Source organism: Lissotriton vulgaris, chromosome 6 (assembly GCF_964263255.1).
Source record: "Lissotriton vulgaris chromosome 6, aLisVul1.2, whole genome shotgun sequence".
NCBI lineage: Eukaryota > Metazoa > Chordata > Amphibia > Caudata > Salamandridae > Lissotriton > Lissotriton vulgaris.
The window spans coordinates 784,660,549-784,686,048 of record NC_141694.1 but is presented as its reverse complement, the minus strand read 5'-3'; the positions used below and the strand labels follow the sequence as shown (position 1 = coordinate 784,686,048).

At 48.7% G+C, this 25,500-nt stretch overlaps 1 protein-coding gene across 3 annotated transcripts in view; it reads right to left on the bottom strand.

The window, feature by feature from the left end:
• Positions 1-25,500, bottom strand: part of AK9 (adenylate kinase 9) — a 1,394,796-nt gene that overhangs the window by 441,460 nt on the left and 927,836 nt on the right. For all 3 annotated transcript variants that reach the window (XM_086926806.1, XM_086926808.1, XM_086926807.1), the window contains exon 29: positions 8,149-8,415. In XM_086926806.1, coding sequence (XP_086782932.1) covers positions 8,149-8,415 — 267 coding nt within the window. The remainder of the gene's footprint in view (positions 1-8,148; positions 8,416-25,500) is intronic.

Below are 25,500 nucleotides of genomic sequence, written 5' to 3'. Positions count from 1 at the left end.
AGTATGGGTATAGGGGTATATGTTTTGGGGTACTGAGGTATATATGTTTTGGGGTGTTTGGGTATTTTGGGTATTTTAAGGGTTCAGATGTAGTTTTGGGTTATGGGGTACAGGGGTAGTTTTAGGGTTTAGGGATAGGTATAGGTTTTGGGGTGCAGGGGTATTTTTAGGGTTCAGGGCTAGGTTTGGGTTTTGGGGTATAGGGGTATTTTTAGGGTTCAGGGCTAAGTTTGGGTTTTGGGGTACAGGGGTATTTTTAGGATTCAGGGCTAGGTTTGGGTTTTGGGGTAGAGGGGTATTTTAGGGTTCAGGGGTAGGTTTGGGTTTTTGGGGTACAGGGTTATTTTTAGGGTTCAGGGCTAGGTTTGGATTTTGGGGTACAGGGGTATTTTTAGGGTTCAGGGGTAGGTTTGGGTTTTGGGGTACAGTGGTATTTTTAGGGTTCAGGGCTAGGTTTGGGTTTTGGGGTACAGGGGTATTTTTAGGGTTCAGGGGTAGGTTTGGGTTTGAGGTACAGGGGTATTTATAGGGTTCAGGGCTAGGTTTGGCATGCAATGGCCGAGTTACCTCAGACACACCGGCTAGGTGTACTTACAATAAACCTGGCCAGGAGGCCCATCTGGATTATATATTTGTAGAGACCTGTGCTTGGGATAAGGTCATGGACTTTATGGTGGAAGTTAGGGGTGAAAGTGACCACAATGCCCTGATCCTAGATTTTCTCCTCCCTGGTTTTTCTATAGATGGTCCTAGGTGCAGGTGTGGGTCAGACAACCGGGCACTTCTCTCAAGCAACAGACGAAGAATCAGATGAGATAAAGCAGTAAACTGTCCAGAGTTAGTGGCTGAGATTTATGCCCATGTAGTCACTGCACTGGAAGCTGCTGGTGCCCTGACCTCTGAGAATTCTTCCCCTTTATTATTTGCCAAGCTCGGGGCCCCGTATCAGGAATTGGCCGCTAGCCTAGCTAGAATCCTAAATCCCCTAGGCAAAGGGAAAAAACAGGTAAAAAATCTACCTGGTTTAATTCAGCATGAAGAAAGGCGAAAAGAGAGCTCCTTTGCGCCTTGAAACATAATCATAGTAGGGCACTAATCAAAGTAAAAAGGACAGTATACAGGCAGCTAATTCATCATGCCAAAGCAGAATGGGAAGCGGATCACTGGGTCAATTTAGTAACGACCCTGGCAGCAAAAGATGCATGGAATTTTTGGAAAATTGTAAATACTGGGTCGGCTGAACCTGTTGAGGCTGTGGCACCCAGCATTGCTGCCGAGGCGTGGGAAGAGCACTTTAGCACCTTATATCAGGTGGATACCCAATACAGTGAATTCCGCTGGAAGGGCCTGAGTTTTCAGTGGGGGAGGTTGAGGCTGCTATCCTCAATCTACTGTCAGGAAAAGCTCCGGGCTTAGATAAAGTGCTGGTGATCTTCTAAAACATGAACCTGCGGTCTGGGCCCCCTATCTAACAGCAATTTTTAATGCTATATGGGAAGGCATGGAGGTACCTAGTTCTTGGATGGGGGCGGAGATTATCCCTATCTTTAAGAAGGGTTCGCCCCTGCTGCCAGCCAGTTACGGGACAATTAGTCTTATTGACGTGCCCCAAAAACTATTCGCAAGGCTGATCCTTAATCGTCTATTGGAATGGGCGGAGGAGCACTCCATTCTGAGTCCATACCAGGCTGGATTCAGAAAGAATGTTTCCACAATAGATCAGATTTTCCGCCTACATATGCTCTATTGGAAAACTGTTAAGATCGGGGGTGAGTCACTCTATACAGTCTTTGTAGATCTACGAGCGGCTTTTGACCTGGTTCCACGCCAGAAGCTGTGGACTGTATTAAAGGAGCTCGGCGTTCCACCCCCTCTCCTGGACATGCTAATCCGCCTGCATGTGGAGAACCATGCACAGGTCAGGTGTGGTAGCAATGGTTTGTTGTCAACTCAGTTCCCCGTTGGCAGGGGGGTAAGGCAGGGTTGCGTTTTGGCGCCAACCCTGTTTTGCCTCTATGTCAACGGGGTAATTGCACACCTGGAAGCAGTATCAGACAGTGACGCCCCTAAGCTTGCAGGGTCTTGGATCGCCGCGATCATGTTCGCGGATGATACCCTTTTAGTTTCTAAAACACCGATGGGTATCCAGCGAGTCTTGGATGGGTTTGTCTCTTTTTGTGGGGAGCGGGGTCTGGAAATTAACACCTTAAAAACTAAATTTATGATTTTTAACCCCCCCCTGACATCTCGCCCAAACCCTGTTATAGATGGAGTCCGGCTAGAAAGGGTTCACACCTTTGAATATCTGGGGCTTACCCTCAATGAATCATTTACCTGGGACCAGCACCAGCTAAAATCACAACTTAAGATGACCCAGATAGCCGGGGGAATTCTGTAGCTCTTAAGCAAATTATCGGTTAAGCCGATTGGCCCACCACTTGAAATTTACAAACTGCGGGCACGTGGGGCCGTGATCTACGGGGCTGAGCTGTGGGGCAACAAGAGTGGTCCAGCGATTGCTGTAGCTGAGAATAGATTTATAAGACAGTTGGTAGCCCTGCCCCCGAGCACCCCATTAGTACCGTTACGACTCGATCTTGGCCTCAGACCAATTGAAGAAGATTTGGACCTCAGACCCTTAACTTTCTGGAGGAGACTCTGGGTTTCCCCAGAGCTGAATGTATATAGGCAAGAATTAACTGAAGTCTTGGGGCTGCCTAATGTGGGTAAACTTCCTTGGTTTAAATATGTCCGAGAGGAACTTGGCCTGGCCTCGATGTGGTCAAATCCGGAGCAGTCTTGCGCAAGAATTCCGCAGCAACAGCTGGTTCACCTGTTCCGGGACAATAAAAGGGCTCTTTTGGTGTCCAGCTCTCGACCGGGAACTCTAACAACCAAGTTTCTATCGAAATAGGACTCGTATTACTGCGAGCGTGTTCTGGATGACGTTAGCCCCACTGTCTCAAGGAAGCTCTATCTTCAATGGCAGCATGGATCTCTCCCCATCAGATCATTTACGACCAAGTGGTGCCCAGCATCTCCTAAGAACTGTCCTGGGTGCACCGCAGACGTGGAAAATGAGGTCTTCTTTTGCCCAGCTTATCTGAACTCGAGACGGAGATGGATAATCCCGACATGCAAAAACATGGGAATAATCCACTGTTCTAATGCATTTAGAATCTTAAAGACCGACCTCTCACCTGCCGTGGTCTTCGCTGTTACTAAATTCTTAGCAGCAATGTGGAATATCCAAAGGCCACTGGTGCTCAATCCTCAAGTCGGGACATAGAGGCCACAACTTTAGAACTGTCCTGGGGCTGCCCCCTTAACTCCAGCAGGGCATGTGGGCCCAATATGTATGAGAATAAGTTATTATTAAGGACTGGTTTTTATCATCCGCTCTTTTAACTCTTTTAATCTTTTATCTATTGCTTTAATGTTTTATTGTTGTTCTTTCATGACATACTATGTCGAAACAAAGAAATAAAGTTGAATAAAGTTTGGGTATTTTAAGGGTTCAGATATAGTTTTGGGTTATGGGGTACAGGGGTAGTTTTAGGGTTTAGGGATAGGTATGGGTTTTGGGGTACAGGGGTATTTTTAGGGTTCAGGGCTAGGTTTGAGTTTTGGGGTATAGGGGTATTTTTAGGGTTCAGGGATAGGTTTGGGTTTTGGGGTACAGGGGTATTTTAAGGGTTCAGGGCTAGGTTTGGGTTTTGGGGTACAGGGGTATTTTTAGGGTTCAGGGCTAGGTTTGGGTTTTGGGGTACAGGGGTATTTTAGGGTTCAGGGGTATGTTTGGGTTTTTGGGGTACAGGGTTATTTTTAGGGTTCAGGGCTAGGTTTGGATTTTGGGGTACAGGGGTATTTTTAGGGTTTAGGGGTAGGTTTGGGTTTCCGGGTACAGTGGTATTTTTAGGGTTCAGGGCTAGGTTTGGGTTTTGGGGTACAGGGGTATTTTTAGGGTTCAGGGGTAGGTTTGGGTTTGAGGTACAGGGGTATTTATAGGGTTCAGGGCTAGGTTTGGGTTTTGGGGTACAGGGGTATTTTTAGGGTTTAGGGATAGGTTTGGGTTTTGGGGTACAGGGTATATTTATAGGGTTAAGATGGGTTAGTGTTTAAGGGTGTTGGGGTATTTTAAGGAGTAAGGGTGGGTTATGATTATGGGGTGCAGGGGTATTTAAAGGGAGCTGGGTGGGATTAGCACACGATATGAGACATGGCATGAAGGGCAGAACGTACCATACGCCTCAGCATTTGTCACGCCCTCAGCACACGCCCACAGCACAACGCAGACACGCCCATAAGGGACTACTTTGCTGGCACGGTTCTTTTACCTTTTAAATATATATGGTGGGCGTCTGCATAGCCTATGTCCTTCTGCTGCAACTGCCCTTTCCAACACTGTATTGGGTGTTGTGATTGGTGCTGTGGTTCCTGAGATTACCCGTCTAAAAGGTTTGGGCTCTCTCTTTATTATATTAGTATGGATCAGGAGCTACAAGGTTTCCAAGGAGGATTTTTTGCCTTAAGTAATTCTCCCCAAATGGGACTCTCTTGAAGAAACACTTGACACCTTTCACATGCACTCTTCTGTGCGAGGTGACACAATGACAACTGGACAGAGTCATCCTTTCAACGGACAGTCAAGAAGGAGACTCACTTGACCTTCTCAGCATCCAGTCCTTTACAGGCATGGTCTTAACTCTAATTCAACAGCCTATCTTCTCTCTTCTGTATCTTCTTCTCTGTCTACTACTATCTGACTGACTAAATAATTTAGCATAGAAACATTGTATTCTAATTGAAAACCGGAGGTTAATGGGTATTAACATGACCATTCTATATTTGAAAGATTGCAAATGTGTAACTTTCTCAGGTCTCTTTGCAATACTAGATATAATGACAGATAGGCGGGCAGCTGTTGCACTACATTTGCCCATACAAAAAGAAATGTTTCAGATGGGAATACAGAGAAGTCCTGAAACTGCTCCTCCCCACGGTTCATAAAGTGGACTATGGTATTCATTTATGCAATCCCTCAAACACGAGAATGATTTCCATCTGCAGACCTTTTACAGAAATGTGAGTCTGAACAGATTATTTTCCTAGATTTTGGCAAGCGAGGTGAAGGTTTATAATTCTGAAATTAAGGCTCGCCATGCACATATTAAGCCACTTGGTACCACCTACGTACTAGAGGGCTGCATTTGTGAAGTGAGGGCATTGTCACATATGTAGGTATCTCTCTATTGATTTAAGTCATCTTTTATGTTATTTAAAATAATCTTTTCTAAGAAGGGCTATGTGGGAATTGAGGACCCGTTTGTCAGCTGTGTCTCTTAAGAGGCTGCCTCTTGAGATGGATAATGCTAGGATCTGTGTTAGGTTCAGGAAATGTCATATTGAGCTTTGACTACTAGTTCAACCAACTTGCACACAGAACTGAAATCAAACCTGGCAGTTATCTGTAGTAGTAGTGGGTGAGAGAAGCTAAGCAGGTTTGAGTGAAAGAGTTGGGAAACCTGTCAAGTGGTTTAGGTTTCTGGATGGGACAGGTCAAGTTGGAAGACGTTGCCGTCGTTTTGCTTACTGATGACCAAGGCATGAATCAAGCAACAGAGGAAGGTAAAAAGTAGCATATTCTGCGGACGTTCAGCATTAGGTTAATGAAGAGAGTGGCAGTCCTGTGGCTGAAGGGAGAGATCCACCTTTTGTTGCCAAATTTGCGAGAAGAGGGGATAGATAATTGTAGTTTGCCAGGAAGAGATGAGTTACAGGAAAGCTTTAGTATAGTGAATGGTTGGATATTAAGAATCTGTGTCTTGGATGGATGAGGATTTGGCAGTGCATCCCTCAGTCCAACACACCTGGAGAGAGGCAGCCAGAAAAGACGTGTTTTATCAAAAGTCAAATGAGGAGATGATGCTACAGAGAACAAGTGAAGGCAGAGGGAAAGGGTGCCAATGTTAGAGTCTTGGGGAATGCTAAACTGCACTGTGATGTCAATGGCATTGATGAGCACTAGGATACCAAGGAATGCAAAGCAATGTAGAGGAGTGCCAGGAGAGTACAAAGCAAGTCCTGTATAATCCATTGCTAGCTAAAGTATATTGGGGTCAATCACATCCAAGGGAGCAGAGAGGTCAAGAAAGAGGACAACAGGTGGTTGTAATTGGCACTGCATACGTATTCAGAAAAGTGCTACAGCTACCTTGATTAAGGGTATTCTGCGAATTCTTAATTGCACAACATGTAGAGATACATGATGGAGAGGGGTTGGAAGAGTCAGTTATAAATTAATCTTACAGGGTTTCTGAGAAAAGCAAAATCAAGATTGGGTATTCAAGAAAGGAGGTCGAGGCTGGGTTAGTAAACAGCCTTTTAAGTATGAGGGTGGCTGAATTAGTTATGAAGCAAGGAGGAGAGATGTCCGCGAGTTGCAGCCAGATGAAGGGGTGCCATTGATGTGAGAGTGCACGGGTGTAGCTAGCACTGGTGCACAAGGTGCAGTGACAATAGGACCCAGGCCACGAAGGGCACTAAGGTGCCCACTCAACCCTGAATCTTGCTACACTTTACTACCCTTCTGTGTTCAAAGTGTCCATTTACCTATCTTGCTATGGGACTCCTGGCACCCTTGTTTTGCCACTGCTGGAGTGTATGAGAGTTGATATTTTGGTATGAGGCAAGGTTTGTCAAAGTAAAGAATAGGGACACATTTGTTGGGTAAGTGGGAAAGTCAGAGGAAGGATTGAGTCTTAGTAAGGAGTGCTGGAGTGAAGGAAGGTAAAAGAATTGTGAGGAGGTAGGATGATGTGCTATACTGGTAAGAAATGTTTTGATGCGAATGGTGCAAAGAAATGCACAGAAGGCACAGATCTCTGATTTGACATAACTTGACTGCAAAAACACAATAAGTAATAAAGGCCACTTGCCATTATGGTAACTATGTACAGTGAATAATGAAGAAGCTGCATAGAGCTGGAAAAGTGGCTGGAGTTTATGGACGGACAAGATAAATGTTTTCGAAGGTGGGGGATTTTGAGACATCATCGGCAGAAATAAGGATGGAGGGAATGCTTTCATGCTCACAGCAGTTCAGTTGTTCAATCATTTCCCTAGCTGCAAAGGTAAGCAAGTGGGTTATTGTATTCCGAACTGAAAGTGTGATCCAAGGTTGAAACTAAGGGGAGACGTAGGCTCTGATTACAAGATAGCCAAATTTAGATGTGGGGATATTCTGTACCAGAAATAAAGTTTCTTGTATCTCCCCTAAATCCGACTATTATAAGTTAATAGGGATTGATCATGCATACCTGGTTTTCCAGTTAAACCTTCACACAGAATTACAAATTATGTTAGAATTGAGACTGCTATTTACTACCTGCTCAGAGCAGGAGTTAAATTGGAGTGTGGAGCCTATGCAGGGTGAAGGGTGGGAGGCCAGTGGTTGAGGAGGGAAGAGAGGGCAGGGAAGGCTGATATAAGGCAAAATGGAGTGTTTTGTGCTCCACCCCGGCCTTAAGAGAGCCCCGGGCAATGGCCAGACAGTGCTTGGAATCCAAACCTCGTGGCATTTTATAACTGGTATATTCAGGTCTGGTGTTCCTATAGCAGGGAAGTCCACATGTAAAAACATCAAGCCACTTACAAACTGAAAGAGCGGTATCCCACCCTGCGATAATGCTCCATCCAACTTGTAACTGGGGATTTAGTAGACAACCTTAATTAATATATTCACAAAGACATCCTCATAGTATTTGTGGGTGCCCTCTTTCTTTCCTTTATTTTACTAGAAACTGGAGAAATGTTTTCATTTTTCATCTTTAAAAGTATATGCTTCCTTCGGCGGCTTTGGCTATCGCTGCATCTGTATATTAGGTACAGTGCAAGCAACCCGAACGTGAAGGAAGTCTCAGCTCTTTTACCTCACCCACGGTCTTTGACTCTCTAAATCCCCTGCACAAAACTACATCCTGAGGAGAAGAAGAGACCAAGGCTATGGATTGGGGCACGGAAATGTTTATGGCAGTGGGTCTATTCCGGCTTACACACTGAAGACACTCCACTGTTCTCGGCGGAGCGCTCAACATGCAGCATTCTAATGTGTGTTACAGTGTTCACATAGTTATAAGTGTATATTACCTCTTCGCTCTTTTCCTCTTCAGATTCCGACTTAGGAGGGGTGTCACCCTCTTCTAATGCCAGCAAAGCTGGTATATCATTTGGATCTTCAAGAGGTTCTTCTTCAAATTCAGGTCCAATCTTTTTTTCCAATTTTGTTAACATGATTTCTTGTAGACGTTCTTGAAACTGAATATGAAACATTCCCAATTTATCTGCAAGCCAACGAGCACTGGTACTTTTTCCTGCTCCATGAGAACCTAGTAAAAAGACTCTTAATGGAGGAGGCTGCAAGACAAGAAAGGGACCACAAGAACATTTTGAATAAATGTGTTAAAAATACTCATTCCACCACAATGATTAAGGTTAGCCCATAGCAATACATATATAAGTCAAACACACAGTACTAAATTGTAATGTTGCCTGTTTGAATCTGCCCTGGGGAAGACAGGACGTTGAAATAGATGCAAAATCGATTTATTTACAAAACAGGATAGATATAGAGAACAGGTGAGACTCTCTGAAACAGGTGCTTTCAAGAGTATGAAGTAATCGGTGCACAGGAAAAGAAGGAAAGGGTAACAGGATAATATTTTCATTCGATAAAGGAAGCATTCCAAGTAATCCCTTTCTGCAGATAATGAAAACGTCTGGAAAATATATTTGTTCATGATTTGATGCAACAACACAAAGTATTCCCAAAGGACCAAAGTCCTCTAAAATAAATCTAATGGATTGATTACTCTGACAAATGACATCTGTACTCGTTACTCATTAATTGCTCCAACAACTGTGCAATGGGAGCAATCTCAGCACCTTTCCTCTCAAATAAATTATGGGAGCAGAGTGTGTATTCAGAAATGTTTGATGTACAGCCATGACCACACAAAGGTGAAATGCATATGTACGTCCAGCCAGGCATACGGAGGAGGGCAATGATTTTAGCTTTATTTCAGGAATGCTTGTTCTTCCATAATACTTTCTTTGCTTATCCTATACATTCCAATTTTGAAGATATGAATAAATGAGAAATTATAAAGAACAAGTTACTTATATTTGGTAACACCTTATCTGGTAGAGACTCTATCTGGCCACAGACTCCTTACCTCAAACTATACCCAGGTGTCAGACTGGAACCAGATTTTTTTTTATAGAGCAGGAACCCTGCACGCCAGTAGGTGGCGCATCATTCGGCTTAGCCTGGCGTCGTTTGAGTCATCGTGGTGCCTATATAGGCGCCACTCAGGTGTACTGGCGTCAGCTACCTTTCATGACTATCCGCGCCAGAATGGGTGGAGCCACACTGGCCACTTGAGGGTAAAACTAGGGCCCTGAAAGGGGAAAGACCTGTCCCTAGAAATCCGTTTGCAGAGCAGGGAGAATGTGTGGGTCAGTAAGGAATCTCAGGCTAGATAGTGTTTCTACCAGATAAGGCATTAATAAAGATAAGTAACTTGTTCATCTGATTGAGACTACTAGCTGCAGATTCCTCACCTTGGAATAGATACTCAAGCAATACATCCCGAAGGTTGGTCGGTGGACCAATTTCACCCGAGAAAGTCCTGCAGGACTGATTGGCAAAGTGCCCATCCGTATGAAACTGACTGACCAGGCAGTAGTGTTTGGTAAACATGTGCAGGGAAGCCTAAGTTGCGACCTGGCAGATGTCCAGGACTGGAACTCCACGAGCTAAAACAGTTGTTGCAGCTTTAGCTCTGGCGGAATGAGCACACAAGTCCTCAGTGGGTTGCTTTTTAGCTAATGCATAGTAGAACTTGATACAGAGTAAAATGCATTGTGAGATGGTCCTTTTCTGTATGCCTTGACCCTTCTTAGCTCTGACTTACCCACCAAGAAATGGTCGTCCACCTGGTGTGTGATCAAGGTAGAACGACAATGCTCTTCTGGGTCCAGATGAAGTAGTCGCTCCTCTTCTTTGGAGGGATGAGGCAGAGTGTAAAAAGTGGACAGAATGTTGGATTGGCTATGTGAAATGGAGTGACCACTTTTGGGGGAAAGGAAGCTCTTGTATAAAGCACCAGTTTGTCTGGGTAGATTTTAAGATACAGAGGAATGGATGACAAGGCCTAAAGACCACTGACCTTCTGGGCAGATGTTATTACCACCAGGACGGCCGTCTTGACGGTAAGGAGCCTGAGTGGCCAATTGTGCAGAGGCTCAAAGGGAGTGCACATACAGAAAGTGAGGACGAGATTGAGGTCCCACTGGGGCATAATACAGGGAGAAGGAGGAAAAAAATGTTGTGAACCTTTCAGAAACCTATTCACAATAAGGGATTTGACGAGGGATAGCTGATCGGGCAACCACAGAAAAGCTGAAATGGCAGAGAGATAGCCCTTCAGAATAGCCAGAGCAGAGCCCTGTTGGAGAAAGGACAGGATGAACGGTAGAACCTTAGGAAGGGGAGTATAAAGGGGATCAATTTGTCTTTCTGTACACCATGCCACAAATTTCTCCCAATGGCAGGCGTAAACTGTCTTGGTGGAGGGACGCCTGATTGCCAAGATAACGTCACAACCTTCAGGAGGAAGGTTGAAAGCTGTGAACTGTTGCTGCTCAATCTCCACGCAAGAAGCGTTGATAGGTTCAGGTGGAGAACCCCCTCCTGCTGCTGCAACAAAAGAACCTCCCAAAGGGGCACCCCAATCGGAGGACTAATAGCCATGCTCAAAAGCTTAAGATGTCAGACTCTCTGTGCACAGTCCGGAGCCACACGGATCACTTGGGCCCAGTCACTCCTGATCTCCTTGCAAAATCTGGATAGGAGTTTCTGCAGAAAGGTGTATAGTAGGCCTGAACTCCACTTGAGACAAAAGGAGTCCTGAGCTAGAGCAGTCAGCATGCCGAACGGCTGACATTGCGTGTTCTCGTCGGTGGTGAACAGATCTAACCAAGGTTTGCCCAACTTCGGAAAGAGACCTTGCACCACCTCCGGATGGAGACGTTGTAGAAAAGTGCCCCTTTTTTCATGCTAACTGTAGGAGTCTGGCTTAGTATATGGTGCACACTTATGTAAGTGAAGCACCTTGCACTAATCCAGACAACTCTTATGGTGATTTTAGTGGTCTTAGACAACCTTAGAAAGCTATCCAAGGGGTAGCTGTGGAGAGCAGCCTTCAGGCTTATCCAGAAGGAGTTTTCAGCACCCTCTGGAACACCCAATTCGGCGGCACCCGCCCAATAAACTTCGACTCCACTGTTTCAAGGTAAGTTTTTTAAGAGTTCATGTTTATTTGGCTTTCACATGGCAAAAAATGCACAGTTCTTAGTTCCATAATGTCGAACCGACGCGTTTCGGCGAAAAATATATATATTACACAACACTCACTAACACATTGGTATATCTCCTGCCCGGAGATATCACCACAAATACACACAATGCTTCAATTGCAAATAGATAAATAAGCACAATACACAGTGATTTCCACGGGGAGATTAAACCATATACTTAAAAAAGTGGAATGGGAACTGCGACCAAAGTCAGGACTTGGACCAGGAAACTAAGGATAGTTGGGGACAGCAGGAACCACCCATCGTAAGTGCCCAGGAACCCTATGGAGGATGTGTGACGAGTGGAAACATAGCTGCATACTCAAAAGAAGTCAACAGGAAAGGCGTGGTTGCAGTTTTGAAGAAGAAGTCCCCTTTCCAGTAGACCCTGAAGATACCCCGTGGAAGATAGAAGGGTTGGAGAGTCACTCCACCCGTGAATACCCAGGGAACAAGGATATCTACTCTAGGGAAGCCGGGTGCATAGGTGTGAAGTGACATTGGAAAACGCCGTAGACCACAATGAAGGACTTCAGTAAAAATGCAGCTGGCAAAGACTGTGCAAGAGTCCGGCGGAATCCAAAGGTGGATTTTTGAATAGAAGAACCTGCAATCAGAGGGGACAGAGTATATGTCACTTAGAGGTGACCTAGAGGCATGGAAGAGCAATGTCCACTGATGATGGACGGTTCAAAGGAGTAGACGTTAACCTTGTTCCTGCAGCTGTGAGGACCAGGTGACACTGAGGAAGAAATAAATTACTTACCTGTAACTGCGGTTATCCAGTATTGGTATCTTTCATAGATTCACATGCTTGAATCATTCTCCGTCGTCGAAATGGGAGTCCCATGGTAATATAAATAAAGGAGTAATTAAAGAACTTCCATAGGCTATCATGAAGGCAACCATGCATTTAACCCGTTCGATGCGTCGGACTGCCCCTGGCCGTTTAACGTCACGGTGGGCGTGTGCGTAGGAGGGCCGGGGGCCGTCCGAACCACGTCCACTCATTATTTCTCCCGCACCGCGCCACGGTCAACGGGTTAATAGTATATCTACTTTCGTTTCTAAAAAAGGACCAAACTTAAATACAACCAATCAGTAATCAACAACCTTTAGAACCTTCCCCTAGAGAGGCTGAGTCCCCCAGACTTTCCAGCACAAGTGTGGATAGTAATACTGGAGTGTAAGGGGAGCCTCTCCAGGGAGGAGTGGGTTGCATGTGAATCTATGAAAGATACCAATACTGGATAACTGCAGTTACAGGTAAATAACTTATTTCTTATCCAGTATAGGGGTAGCTTTGTATAACTGCAGTTACAGGTAAATAACTTATTTCTTATCCAGTATAGGCGTATCTTTCATAGATTCACATGCTTGAATCAGAATAGCAATCAGTAATGTAAAATAATTAAGCACCTTTAGTGGATGGAGGGTAGTGCCAAAAATATATAAAAATATATACACAAAAGGAGTGTCTTGTGAAAGTATTGGTGTAAAAATACATGCATATAAAGGCATTAACATTTGAAATAAACTTCTCTATTATCAACTTAAACAAGTATACCTACTTTTTTAACCTATAGAGATATATTTTCAAATGCAGATCAATACTGACAACAGAAAATAAATCCTCTAATTAAAGAGGTTAACCTTACTGAAATAAATGACGTAGGATTGCTTGTCCCATGGCTGCATCAGCACCCTGTGTCGATTCCAGGCAGTAGTGCTGCGTGAACATATGCGTTGTTTTCCATGTTGCAGCTTTTTTCCAGTGGAACCCCATTGAACATGGCCGCCGATGTAGAGATTGCTCTTGTGGATTGCGCTTTCACTGTTCTAGACAAAGGTTTGCCTGCCTTATCGTGGCAAAACTGAATTGTGGCTGCTATCCATCTTGTGATAGAGCTTTAGAAACCGCTGTGCCCTGACGACCTTGTCCATAGGCTACAAACAACTGATTTGTCTTGTGGATAGACTTATGGGCATATGCATCAAAATTTGGTAAAACGAGTCTTTATTTGCGAAAAATAAGGAATCGCAAATAAGGACTGGCATTCCGCGATGCATCAACAGATTCGGTATTTAATACCGAATCGCTACAAATGGGTAAAATATACCGAAACCACGATAGTGAGAGTCCAAAATAAGGAATAGCAAATACCGAATTAGCAAATGCCGAATCGGTATTTGCGAATTCGGTATTAGCGAATTCACCAAAAAAAAGGTCGATTTGGAAGCAGGTTGATGATATCACAACCAGGAAGTCTCCCAGCCCATGCTTCATTCAGTGCCCTGAGGAGCTCAGAGGAGGAGGCAGAGCACAGGAGCTGAGGGGAGAAACAGTGATACCACAAACCAGCTATTCCACTGCATTCCAGGATGGAGAAGGATGCACCCCAGAACAAGGACACGCCCAGAAAGAGGAAGAAGAAGTTTTCAGATAAAGAACTTGAACTTCTAATCGAGGGGGTGAGCAGCAAACATGACAGGCTGTTTGGCAAGCTGTCCCTAAAGGTGCAGCAGGCAGAGAAGCGCAAGATCTGGCTGAGCATCAAGGAGAGGGTAAATGCTGTAGGAGTTACCCACCGCAGCATAGACGACCTGAAAAAGAGGTGGTATGACCTCAGGAAAAGGGCGAAGGAGAGGATTGCAGAAAGGGTGAAGGATGCAGCTGGTACAGGAGGGGGAACATCCAACGTCACACCCAACACATCCCTCGAGGACCTCGTTGAGGGTACCATTGAGCCTGAAGCAGTTGTGGGGGTTACCCAATTGAACACTTCCAGTGCTGCTGCAGGAGAACAGGATAAGATGCATGCCAGTGCAGATACGCAGGGTGTTGTCTACTCCTGCCCATTCCCCCAGGCCAATCACAGTGCACATGTAGTAGTGCCTAACACATATACCCTTACCAAAGTGTTGCATCATGGGAGTTGGATTCATTTCATCAAAGTGTGCATGTATGATCCCCAATGTAAATGAAATGAGGCCAGCAGCACAAGGCCAATAGTCAATCCAAAATCATTTATGTAGTTGAAAGTATGCAACACATATACATCCAGACAAAATAATAACAATGCACAGTTTCCCACACAGATGCATCACCCTTGGAATCAGATGACAGCGGACGCCTCATAATCTCACAAACCCCGGCAGGGAACGATGCAGAGACTCCGCAGGGACGCCATCCCACGACACCACCAACACCATCACCACCACCACCATCACCACCATGGACAACACCACCACCACCACCACCACCACCGTTGACAACACCACCAAGACGCAGGGCAATGTTCCCTCCCTGCAGGTGATGGAGACGGAGCAGAGGCCAGCAGCCACAAATGATCCACGGCAGTCAGTTGTCACTCTGCCAGCTCAAACACCAGCAAGTGTCAGAGTTAGACAGCGGGGCAGGCCCCTGGGAAGAGCTGCAGAGAGATCTGAGGAGCCAACACACGGCTACGGAGTAGTTGAGTCATGGATGCTGCGGGTTCAGCGCCTGCAGGGGAGACACATGGGTGCTATCAACATCAACATTGCAAAATTGGCAAACAAAATGGGCACCATGACAGGCACTGTGTGTGAAATGACCACAGCTGTTGCTGAGGGTAACAGAAACATAAAACTGTGCCTACAGGAGCTCACACGTGCCGTCATAGCAGGGCAACAGAGCGAGCACAGGAGGCATCGCCAGAACTTGCTCCGTTCCAATGCCTCCATTAGGGCCATCACAAAGCTCTGCAACAGCACAGCTGTCCTGTCACGGAGATCTGTGTCCCGGCAGGTCGACCTGGGCCATTACTGTGGAGATGTGGCAAAGGCCTTGGGCAAAGTGACCACTGCAGTGGAGCATCTGCACTCTGGGACTTTTAGTGCCAGCAGTTTGGAAGTGGAGGAGGGGAGTGAGGCTACATCAAGCGCCAGCAGCATCTTTGTGCCAGAGGTAAGCGAGAGGAGGCGCAGTTTGTGCAGCTCCACTGTCACTGACGCACATCGTGGTGATGTGGAGGAGTCACGCAACAGGAGGCTGGGGGTACGTGGGAGGCGCAAATAGCCATGTTCCATGGGGTCCTTGGCCATGGTGATGTAACCATGGGCCACCTACACTACTACAAGATACTCCCGTGATGACAACGGACATGTATCCTCACCTATGTTTTGAGTCTGCGTCATGTAGACCTTTCATTAATATTCACCTGACAAGTGCTCATGTGCATTAAACATTTGCACACCAGGTTATGTTGTGATAGCTCATTCTTTTTTTTTTTTTTTTTTTTTCTTTTTTTTTTATTGCACAGAAAAGGAGGTTACAATTGACACAGCTTCTGGCCTACAACCCCTCCGGGCCGGCCGCATCACAGAAAATCGCATCAGGTCAACAACATGCGTTACACAGCCTGGCGGCCGACAACCCGGGGGTCCGGCGGCGTGAAGTGAATCCTGTGTTCTCATCATGTAGTATAGTTTCTACTTGTCGGCAGTGTCTAATATTTCTGTGCGTTTTTTACTTTTCTCCCTCTAGAACATCCCTGTAACTCCCCTATGGCACTACCCACCCCCTACCCTCACCCGTAGCCTCACATCAGTACCTTGCCCTATTTCCCAGTTCCCGCTTCTGTAATAGCCAGACACACACCCGACCCCATGTCTAATAGTGTGTGTAACTTCGGTGGTAAGGGGGGTCCTGAGGATATTCTGGCCCGACACCTGAGTGTTAGTGCGGCATCTAAAGGTGCCTTCGTGTGGTGTATGGTTCTTCCAGTGAATCCCCTCCAGTGTACTTCCCACTTTGTTCTCCCTTTCTACTCTCACTTCTCCCATCCCTGCTGTTTCTTTTTGACCAACTCTCGTCATCCCACATTTGCGCCAGTGTCCTGGTTTATGTTGTGCGCTGATTCTGCCACCAACCCGTGGGAAACGCTGTCTGTGGAGCTCGCATCTTCGGGCTGCTGTCCCTGCAAATAGGTCTTATATAACGCCCAGAAGTTTTTCGGGCGACTTTTTGGGGGTAGTAGTTCACTGTACGTCTCCGTCTGTGTGCTACAGTACAGCATGTCTCAAGCCCATTTAGCCTTAGTCGACAGAGGGCCTCGCATCCAGCACTGTGCTACCACTCTCCTGGCCATTAGCATCCCCATATCTGTAAGCCTGCGTATCGCCCCCGGGAGACCCCTCGAGTTGCCTATGAGTGCTAGTCCTGGATCGATGTCCAAGTCGACCTCCAGAATCTTGCCCATTTCGAAAAATACGTCGCGCCAGAACGTCTGTATACCCGGGCATCCCCATGACAGATGCAAGAAGTCGGCGTCCGCCGCTCGGCAACGCTCGCAGTGGGCCTCCTTTCGCAGCCCATATCTGTGAAGCCACGCTGGGGTGTAATATACCCTTTGGAGGAATTTAAAATGTATGAGCCGGTGTTTCCCATTTAGGAGATGCGTTTCGTGCTTTCACAGCAATATCGCCACGCCGCCTTATCTAGCGTGACCCCTAAATCTCTCTGCCACTCAATCCGAGCTTTCATGAGCTGATGCCCCCATGTGATCTGGCTATGCTGTAGAGGTTTGTTAGGAGCTTCTTGGGGTCTTTGTGTGTGATCACGTACGACAGTTCTAGGACATCCGGGGGTTCCGCCATATCCGGACCTAGGAGTTCAGAGAGAGCACTCCGAGCTCTGTGGAAGTGGAATCTTTGGAGTAACGGCGGTTCAACTCCATCTCCCCGAGTTTGATCCCAAGTTTTTGCAGTGCCGTCTTGGAACAGGTCACCCGCCCTGCTGAGCCCCAATTTTGCTAGCTCCTGCGTGACTGCTTTGTCTGTCATGGGCGGGAGCCAGCGCATCCATTCTAGCGGCATCTCCGGCGAATACAGCATCGCCCCCCCTGGCGGAACAGGAGTGAGTGCCACGCGTGGTTGGTGGAGGAGATGGAGTCCAGTACTCCAGTCCAACGATCCTGCGGTTGGCAGACCGTTGCCGGGAGCGGTAGAGGATGGGCGAATAATTGTTCCATCGGACATGTGGAATTTGCTTGTCGCCACGTACCCACGTATGTAGATGAGACGCTTGGGCGGCCCTGTAGTATAATTCAAGATCTGGTGCCGCTAGGCCCCCCAAGTTGTACGGGAGGGTGAGCGTTGCGCACTTGACTCTCGGCTGTTTCCCTGCCCATGCCAGTCTAATCATCAGGCTGGTCAGGCGGTGAAAGAAGGCCTTAGAGAGCACTATCGGCAATGCATTAAATAGGAATAAAAATCTCGGCAGCACTATCATCTTCATTATGGCTATGCGGCCTAGCAGCGTGAGGGGCAGTTTGCACCAAATCTCAATATCGTCCTCTAGCTTACTGACCGCTCTCCCGTAGTTCTGCCCGACGAGCAGGTCCGGATCCGTGTGGATTTGTATCCCCAAGTATCTGATGGGGTCTTTCGTCCATTGTACGGGGTACTCCGTCTCCACTCGTGTAGTCACTGGAGTGAGGGGCAGCACCACTGATTTTGCCCAGTTAACTTTGAGCCCCGAAAGTGCACCGAACCGAACAACCTCCCTCAGAAGTGGGGGAAGCGAGGTAGCAGGGTCGTGGGCATACAGCAACGTGTCGTCCGCATACATAGATACAACTATTTTGTACGTGGGGAACCGAACACCCTCGTGGCTATGATACTTTCTTGGTGCACAAGCAAGTGGCTCTGCCGCCAGTGCGGACAGTAAAGGGGATAAAAGGCATCCCTGACGGGTGTCTCTTCCTATGAACAGAGGGCGGGAGATCGCATTGCCCACACGAACCCTGGCGGAGGGGCCATCATACAATGCACCTATCATGTGGATAAAGGGTTCGCCCAGACCCATACGGCGTAGTAACACCTGAAGAAGGAATGGCCACTCGATCGAGTTGAATGCCTTCTCCATGTCTAAAAAGAGCGCCACCGCTGGTGTGTCCTGTTTTACATGCTGGATGGTACCCAATACTGTTCTTATGTTGTAGGTCAGGTTTCTGGAGGGGATGAATCCCGCCTGTTCTGGGGCCACTAAGTCAGGGGCCAGAAGTGCAAGTCTAGTCGCTAGTACCGTGGCATATATTTTAGTGTCGACGTTTAAGAGCGATATTGGGCGGTATGAGCTACAGTCGTCGTGTGGCTTTCCCGGCTTTAGAATGGTAACTATCATCGCCTCTCTCATGGAGCTGGGCATGGTGCCTTTTGTACTTATGTCCTCTAGGAGTATGTGGATGTACGGCAGTAGCTGTTCCTGAAATGCTTTATAGAAGTCGACTGAGAGTCCGTCCATGCCCGGTGCACTGCCCGAGCGCATGGAGGCTAGTGCTTCTCTGATTTCGTCAAGCTGTATAGGGCACATCAGGAACTCCCTGTCAGAATTTGGGAGGAACGGTAGTTGTATGTGATCTAGATAATCCATTATTTCAGCCGATATGTCACCACTTTTGGACGAGTATAGCTCCGCATAATAGTCTCTGAAGACTGCTGCAATTTCGGCCTCATCAGACACTCTATCTCCTTATCTCCTCCCGAGTTCCCTAATTCTGCGATTAGCGCCTTTCTCCTCCGGCCTTTAACGACGTTAGCTAGAACTGCCCCTGGCCTCTCTCCCTCTCCGTATGTGCGGGCTGTGGCGTACTTTCCTAAGTGTTGTACCTCTCTGTCCGCGGCCTCGTGGTATTCCACTAGTAGGCGCTTGATGTCAGCTTCTATAGAGTCCTCCGGGTTAGATCGACTTCTAGCCTCGAGCGCCTGCAATTGTAGCTCAAGGTCAGCTAAGGTGGCCCTGGTAGCCTTCAAGACACTAGAGTGCTTGGACATCGCTATGCCCCTAATATAAACTTTGAACGCTTCCCATATCGTTTGGAAGTTCTCCACCGACCCCACATTTTTCTCGAAAAACACTTCAATCGCCTCCGCCAGCTCACCGCGGAAGATCGGGTCTAACAGGGAGTATGGCGGGAAGCGCTACGTGAACGGTGCGTATCCCTTTACTGGGGTATCCAGGGTTAACAAAATGGGGGAGTGGTCCGAGAGAGTGCGCGGGAGCACCTTGCATTGTCTGACCAGACGGTCGACTCCCGCTGTGACAAACCAGTAATCTATCCTAGTGTGTATGTCGTGAAATGCGGAGTAGTGTGTGAAGCCGCTCCTCCCACCATTTCTGTTCCGCCACACGTCAATCATATCTAGCATTAGTAGCTTCGCCGAAAGCGATAGCGCCTCTGCGGAGGGCCGGCGAGGGGGTCCCGACGATCTGTCTATTTCAGGGTTTAACGCCAAATTGAAGTCCCCACCCCACAGTATGTGTGGATTGTCATATCTCGCTATTTCATTAGCTAGGGAATCAAAGAAATCAGGGGAGTCGTAATTAGGGCCATATGTGTTAACTACCAACAGTTCCGTCCCCCGCCCTTTACAAGACGCTATGACATAGTGTCCCTCCGGGTCAACACCCAGGGTCTGTATCAGAATTCCCGACTTTGGGTTTACCCAGGTGAGGACCCCCCGTGCGTGTGTACTGAACCCAGCAACCGCTATATGCCCCGCTAAACTCCTAGTGTGCAGCATATTACCTGTGAGTGGGAGGTGCGTTTCTTGTAAGAGTGCAATATCGATGTTGTGGCGTCTAAGATAACATAGCACCTTCCTGAGTTTCCTGTGGTCATTGAGCCCCCTGACATTCCATGTGAGGGCGTGTATCATTCCGGATCTCTCATCAGTTCGCCCTCCAACTACCTCAGCCATAAGGGCGCAGTCCGAGTTCTAAAGTCGTAGTCAGCCGTGTAGGGCAGGCTAAATTACGGGCAATCAATAAGTTACAGTAAGTACATCGTGATTTTTGAGGCTGGGCACAACAAAACAAAACATAAGAATCACAACTTTCCCTCTGTCTTACAGTGGCAACTGTGCCTTCACCCCCCTCCACCCACAGCAGACCAACCCCAACATGGCCTAGCATGGTGATAAGATCCCCCCTCCTCCCTTCCCCCCCGAACTTGTTCTATAGGGCCCAGCCGGAACCCATTGTGCTATCAGCGCTAGGACAGAGGTTACCAAGATTAGTGCAGGTAGCATTTGACTTTAAACAATGTCAGCCATCCAGCTCCCCGCCCCATCACCCCCTATGTATCCTTCAGCGGCAATCCATGTCCAAATACCTATTTAAGAAAAATATCAGTCTTTGCCAAGACTCTGAACCTCATCCCCCCACCGCCCCGCCAGCCCCCGGACCGGAAATTCGAAGAGAAGTAGGAGGAAGCAGCCAATATACACAATCCCATATAGCCCACCAATCCGAGGATCAGAATAACAAGTCATAAAAATCTACGTGATCAAGTGAGTCACAGTAATTTGGAACAATCTCACCATGTTTCGGAGTCTGTGCACGCTTCAGTGGTACCATCAGCTCTCATCATCGGCGCAGTCCGTCTTATCGAAGAGGCCTCCGGACAGCACCGCTCACCAACCACCTATCTGCAGTGCGACACCGACCGGAAGCTATCTAGACAAATCCAAGGACGTCGAGTGGTCATTCTTGGTCTTCAAGCCCACTAGAAGGTTCCTGTTCTTCCGGATGTCCCCCAAGGCTGCTCCGCCGTTCTTTTGCCCAGGTCTTTAGCGCCTTCTGAAGTTCTGTCGGGTCCGTAAAGATATGGGAGTGACCACCTTGATTTATCCGCAGTTTCACCGGTAACAGCATCGCGTAGTCCAGACCAAGATCTCGCATCTATTGTTTATACGGGGCAAATCGTTTCCGTTCTTCCTGTACCCTTGCAGTAAAGTCTGGAAACAGTGATATGTTGGATCCCTCGAACTGTAGCTGTCCTTTCTCCCTGGCCACTCTCAATGCCGTATCCCTGTCTCGATAATACAGGAGCTTAGCTATTATAGGCCTGGGGGAGGCTCCTGGTCGCGGTCTGGGGCCCAAAGAGCGGTGAGCCCTCTCCACTATGAACATGTTGGAGAATGCGTCTTCCCCCAGCAAGGTGGTTAACAGCCTCTCAATGAACAGCTCCATCTTGCCCGTTTGGGTCGTCTCCAGTACCCCCGTAATCCGAATGTTGGATCTTCTGGAGCGCGCTTCCAAATCCTCCGACTTGTCCTGGATCACCTGTAATAGCTTTGCCATGTGTTTGCGGTCCTTATCGAGTTCCATATGCCCCTCCTCCACTTCAGTAATCCGTCTTTCGGACATGTCGAGGCGCTCCGCGTGTTTATCGACCCTTTCCGACATCCTGTCCATCCGGTAGGTGAGGGCGTCGATCTTCGTCCCTATCGACGCCATGCTGTCTTGCAGGCCCTTTTCCATGGTGACTAGCAGCTCCTTTATACCGGAGTAGATCGAGCTGTCTTGCGCAGCAGAAGGCTGCCCATTGTCCGGGTCTCCTGGATCCAGTGTCTTAGTGCGCCGCTGTTCAAATGGCAGTTTAGACTGCTTCGCATCCCCTTTCCCCATCTTGCAGCGTCGCTGTTCTGACGGGCCTCTCCGCACACCGCAGTCCCTGGGGAGAGCTAGTCTCGGAGTTTGTTGTGACACAGTTTTCGTGAGGTCACCCGGGCTCCCCAGCGTGCCCCACGACGTGTCTGGCTCTTCCAAGCGACTGGGTAGGTAGTCGCGAATCGATCTGAGCAGAGAGGGCACCCCAGGGCTGTCTCGAGCAGTGCCCCCAGCTAGTCCACAACAGGGGGGCCCGCAGGGTTCAGTCGGCCTGTTACTTCGTCGCTCTCTGTGGGACACCCACCTAGTCTCGGCCTATCACCCCGTCCGGAGGGGGACTGGACCAGGTCAGATATGAGCCTTCTCAGGTGTCTCCCCACGACTCAGGGTTGCCTTCGCCTAAATATGGCAGCCGCTGCACGTGCCCCCCCAGGGGCCGGGCACTCTCCTCTGCTTCGTGGCAGGTGGGTGTCGCTCCGCGGAGGTGGGGGGGGGAACATCCACCGGAAGGAGAGATGCTCAGGGCCCAGTATGTCGCAGTTCTCCCCTTCGAGCTAGCGGCACTCCGGTTGCCGGGGCCCCACGGCAGTCTCACGTCCCCCCGGGCTCAGCCTCCGCCTCTGATGTGGCAGTCCGGTAGGCGCAGGAGTCGGGCTCCTCACCTCAGCGGCGTGTGGGTTCAAAGTTTAACTTGGGCGCTGACCTGCCTCAGGTATTGCACCCCGCTGCTCTCTGGTGCCTTCTCTGATGCCCCCCGAAGTCCCGGGTTAACTTATGGGAGCCCGGCACCCGTCTTCTGACGTCACCCGGGCCTGAGATGCGGCCCGCGCCGCACGTCGCTCCACGCACTCCGGGGACAGGTCTACGCCAGGTCGCGGCTTAGAGGCCCTCCCTCCCGGAACTGCAGCTCGGCGATTCCTCCGCACACCAGCGCCGCTCGACTCCCGTAGTTGGCTCCGGGGATGCCGGTGGCGGCCAGGGATGTGGCGGCGTTTGCGCCTTATAGCTAGCGCCGAGGAAACAAAGGATTATTTCAGGATCATGAGGGTGATGTGGCGGAGCTACGCTTTCAAGCGTCCGCCATGGATGCCGGCAAGCTCCGCCCCCGTGATGGCTCATTCTTACCTGTCTCTGAAGTGATGTTTTGTGATGTATGTCCGCCTCCTTTGACCTTCTGCTGTGTTAGGCACGTGTGCCTGTTGGTGTTGGGAGGGGTTGCTGTGCACGAAAGTCGTCATCTCCGTCCACCTCTATTGGTATCCCCCTTCTTATGGCAATGTTGTGCAGCATGGCACACACCGCTATTATCCGGCAGCAGGTCACCGGGTCATATTGCAAGGCACCTCCTGTCTTGTGTAGGATCCGGAAGCGACTCTTGAGGATGCTAAAGGTTCGCTCTAGCACATTCCTGGTACTGATATGTGCTGCGTTGTAGCGCTGCTCCTGAGGTGTTACTGGGTTGAGGTAGGGAGTAAGGAGATATTCACGCAAGGCGTAGGCGCTGTCACCTGCAGGGTGGGGAGCAAAGGGTTAGCAGCATGAATACAATTACATATGTGAGGATGTAGTTACTGATGAGGCATTAGTATGTACCTAGTAGGTATCCCTCTCCAAATTCACCATTGAGCAGACGCCTGTGGATGCCACTGTGTCGGAATATGTATGCGTCGTGTGTGCTTCCAAGAAATCGTGCTACAATGTCCGTTATGATGTGCTTGGCATTGCACACCACCTGCACGTTAATGGAGTGATAGGACATCCGGTTGCGGAAGATGTATTCGTTGGCTCAGGGGGGACAGATGGGGGACATGCATGCAGTCAACGCATCCTATCACATGGGGAAATTGTGCCACCTGGTAGAAGTACTGTTTGGTGCAGTTCAACTGCTTTAGGTTGTGGGGAAGGTGATGTGGTTATGAATCAATGTCAGCATGGCAACTAGGAATTTGTGGAAGAAGCGTGAAAGTGCGCTTTGCGACACGTCTCCGGCTTCTGCTATGACCCCCTGGACGTTTCCAGATGCCATTAGGTGCAGGCTGCATAGGAACTGGACGTGGGCGGGGATGGAGTTGGTCCTACGGGTCTGGTGCTGCAGTAGTGGTTCCAGGTCAGCAATGAGGCGCATGATCATTGCCCGATTCAGTCTGTACTTGTCATAGATTAGTTCCTCGGTCTGGCCCAGCAATGTGATTTGAATCCTGAAAACCCTGTCCTGGATCCTCCTCCTGCGCTGTGCAGCAGCGTTGATTCTCATCCTCCTAGCAAGCACGTAGAGGGCAGCCATTTTGGAAAACATACAGGGTCTCCAGAGGCATATTTGAAGGGTTTCTGATTGTATACACCTGTCTTTTATATATTTTTTTCCTTCCACCAACTTTACCCCCTGGTTGGGCTTCCCCTTATTTAGCTCATGCAAAATAGCGATTTGGTGCATTTTCGTTATTTGCGATTTTTGGTGCATATCGTAGCGACTTTTTAATAGTGATTTGGTATTTCCGGGGGCTGATTTCATTCTCGGTATTACCGATTGGCTAATTTGCCATTCGGTAATTTACCGCGGGGGTTATTTTGCGATTCTTTATTTTTTCCGGAATTGGGGTTGATGCATTGGGATTTCAGGTTTTGCGTTCGGTAACAGCCTGTTTTACCGATTCACTATTTTACCGGGAGCTATTTTGTTTGATACATCTGCCAGTTAGTCTTTTGAAGGTAGAATTTAAGACAGCTCTTGATGTTTAGAGTGTGTAGTGTTTGTTCCACAGATGTAGAAGGATCCTGGAAGAGAGTCCTGAGAATTACAGGTTTGTTTAAGTGGAACCCTTTCCTTTCTTTTTGCTTGCCCGCTTGGATCATCGTCGTCTACTGGAAGGGAGTCCTGTGTCCCCAGAGGAGTTCGTGGCTGGTGAACTCTACCATCGCTTCCTGCCTCGCCGGACCCGCTTTGCGGGTCCCGCAGCGCCTCGCGCACAGGAGGCTGTGGACATCGTGGGAGCTAGGGGACAGGAGGCGCGGGCAGGTGAGCAAGCCGGCGGGGCTGCGAGCACGCAGGCAGGGACTCCAGTGACCAGGAGCCCCTGCGCGCCCAATTAACACACCTGGGCTGCTCTCCCCGCTGGCCACGCCCCCCGCCTACCTTCTGAAAAACCGGCTGACTGCAGAGTTCCACGGAACCCTTTCCTTTCTTTTTGCTTGCCCGCTTGGATCATCGTCGTCTACTGGAAGGGAGTCCTGTGTCCTCAGAGGAGTTCGTGGCTGGTGAACTCTACCATCGCTTCCTGCCTTGCCGGACCCGCTTTGCGGGTCCCGCAGCGCCTCACGCACAGGAGGCTGTGGACATCGTGGGAGCTAGGGGACAGGAGGCGCGGGCAGGTGAGCAAGCCGGCGGGGCTGCGAGCACGCAGGCAGGGACTCCAGTGACCAGGAGCCCCTGCGCGCCCAATTAACACACCTGGGCTGCTCTCTCCGATGGCCACACCCCCCTGTCCACCAACCAAGTAGCAGGTACCAACCGAGTAAAAAACTGACTAATCTCCCCGCTCAGCAGGAGCGAGCCGGGAGAAGCTCGGGACAAGGGCGGGACCGTCTGTGGCCGTATGAGGCCGGGCTGGGCCAGGTTACTGTCATTGTTATTTGTAATTGTTTTT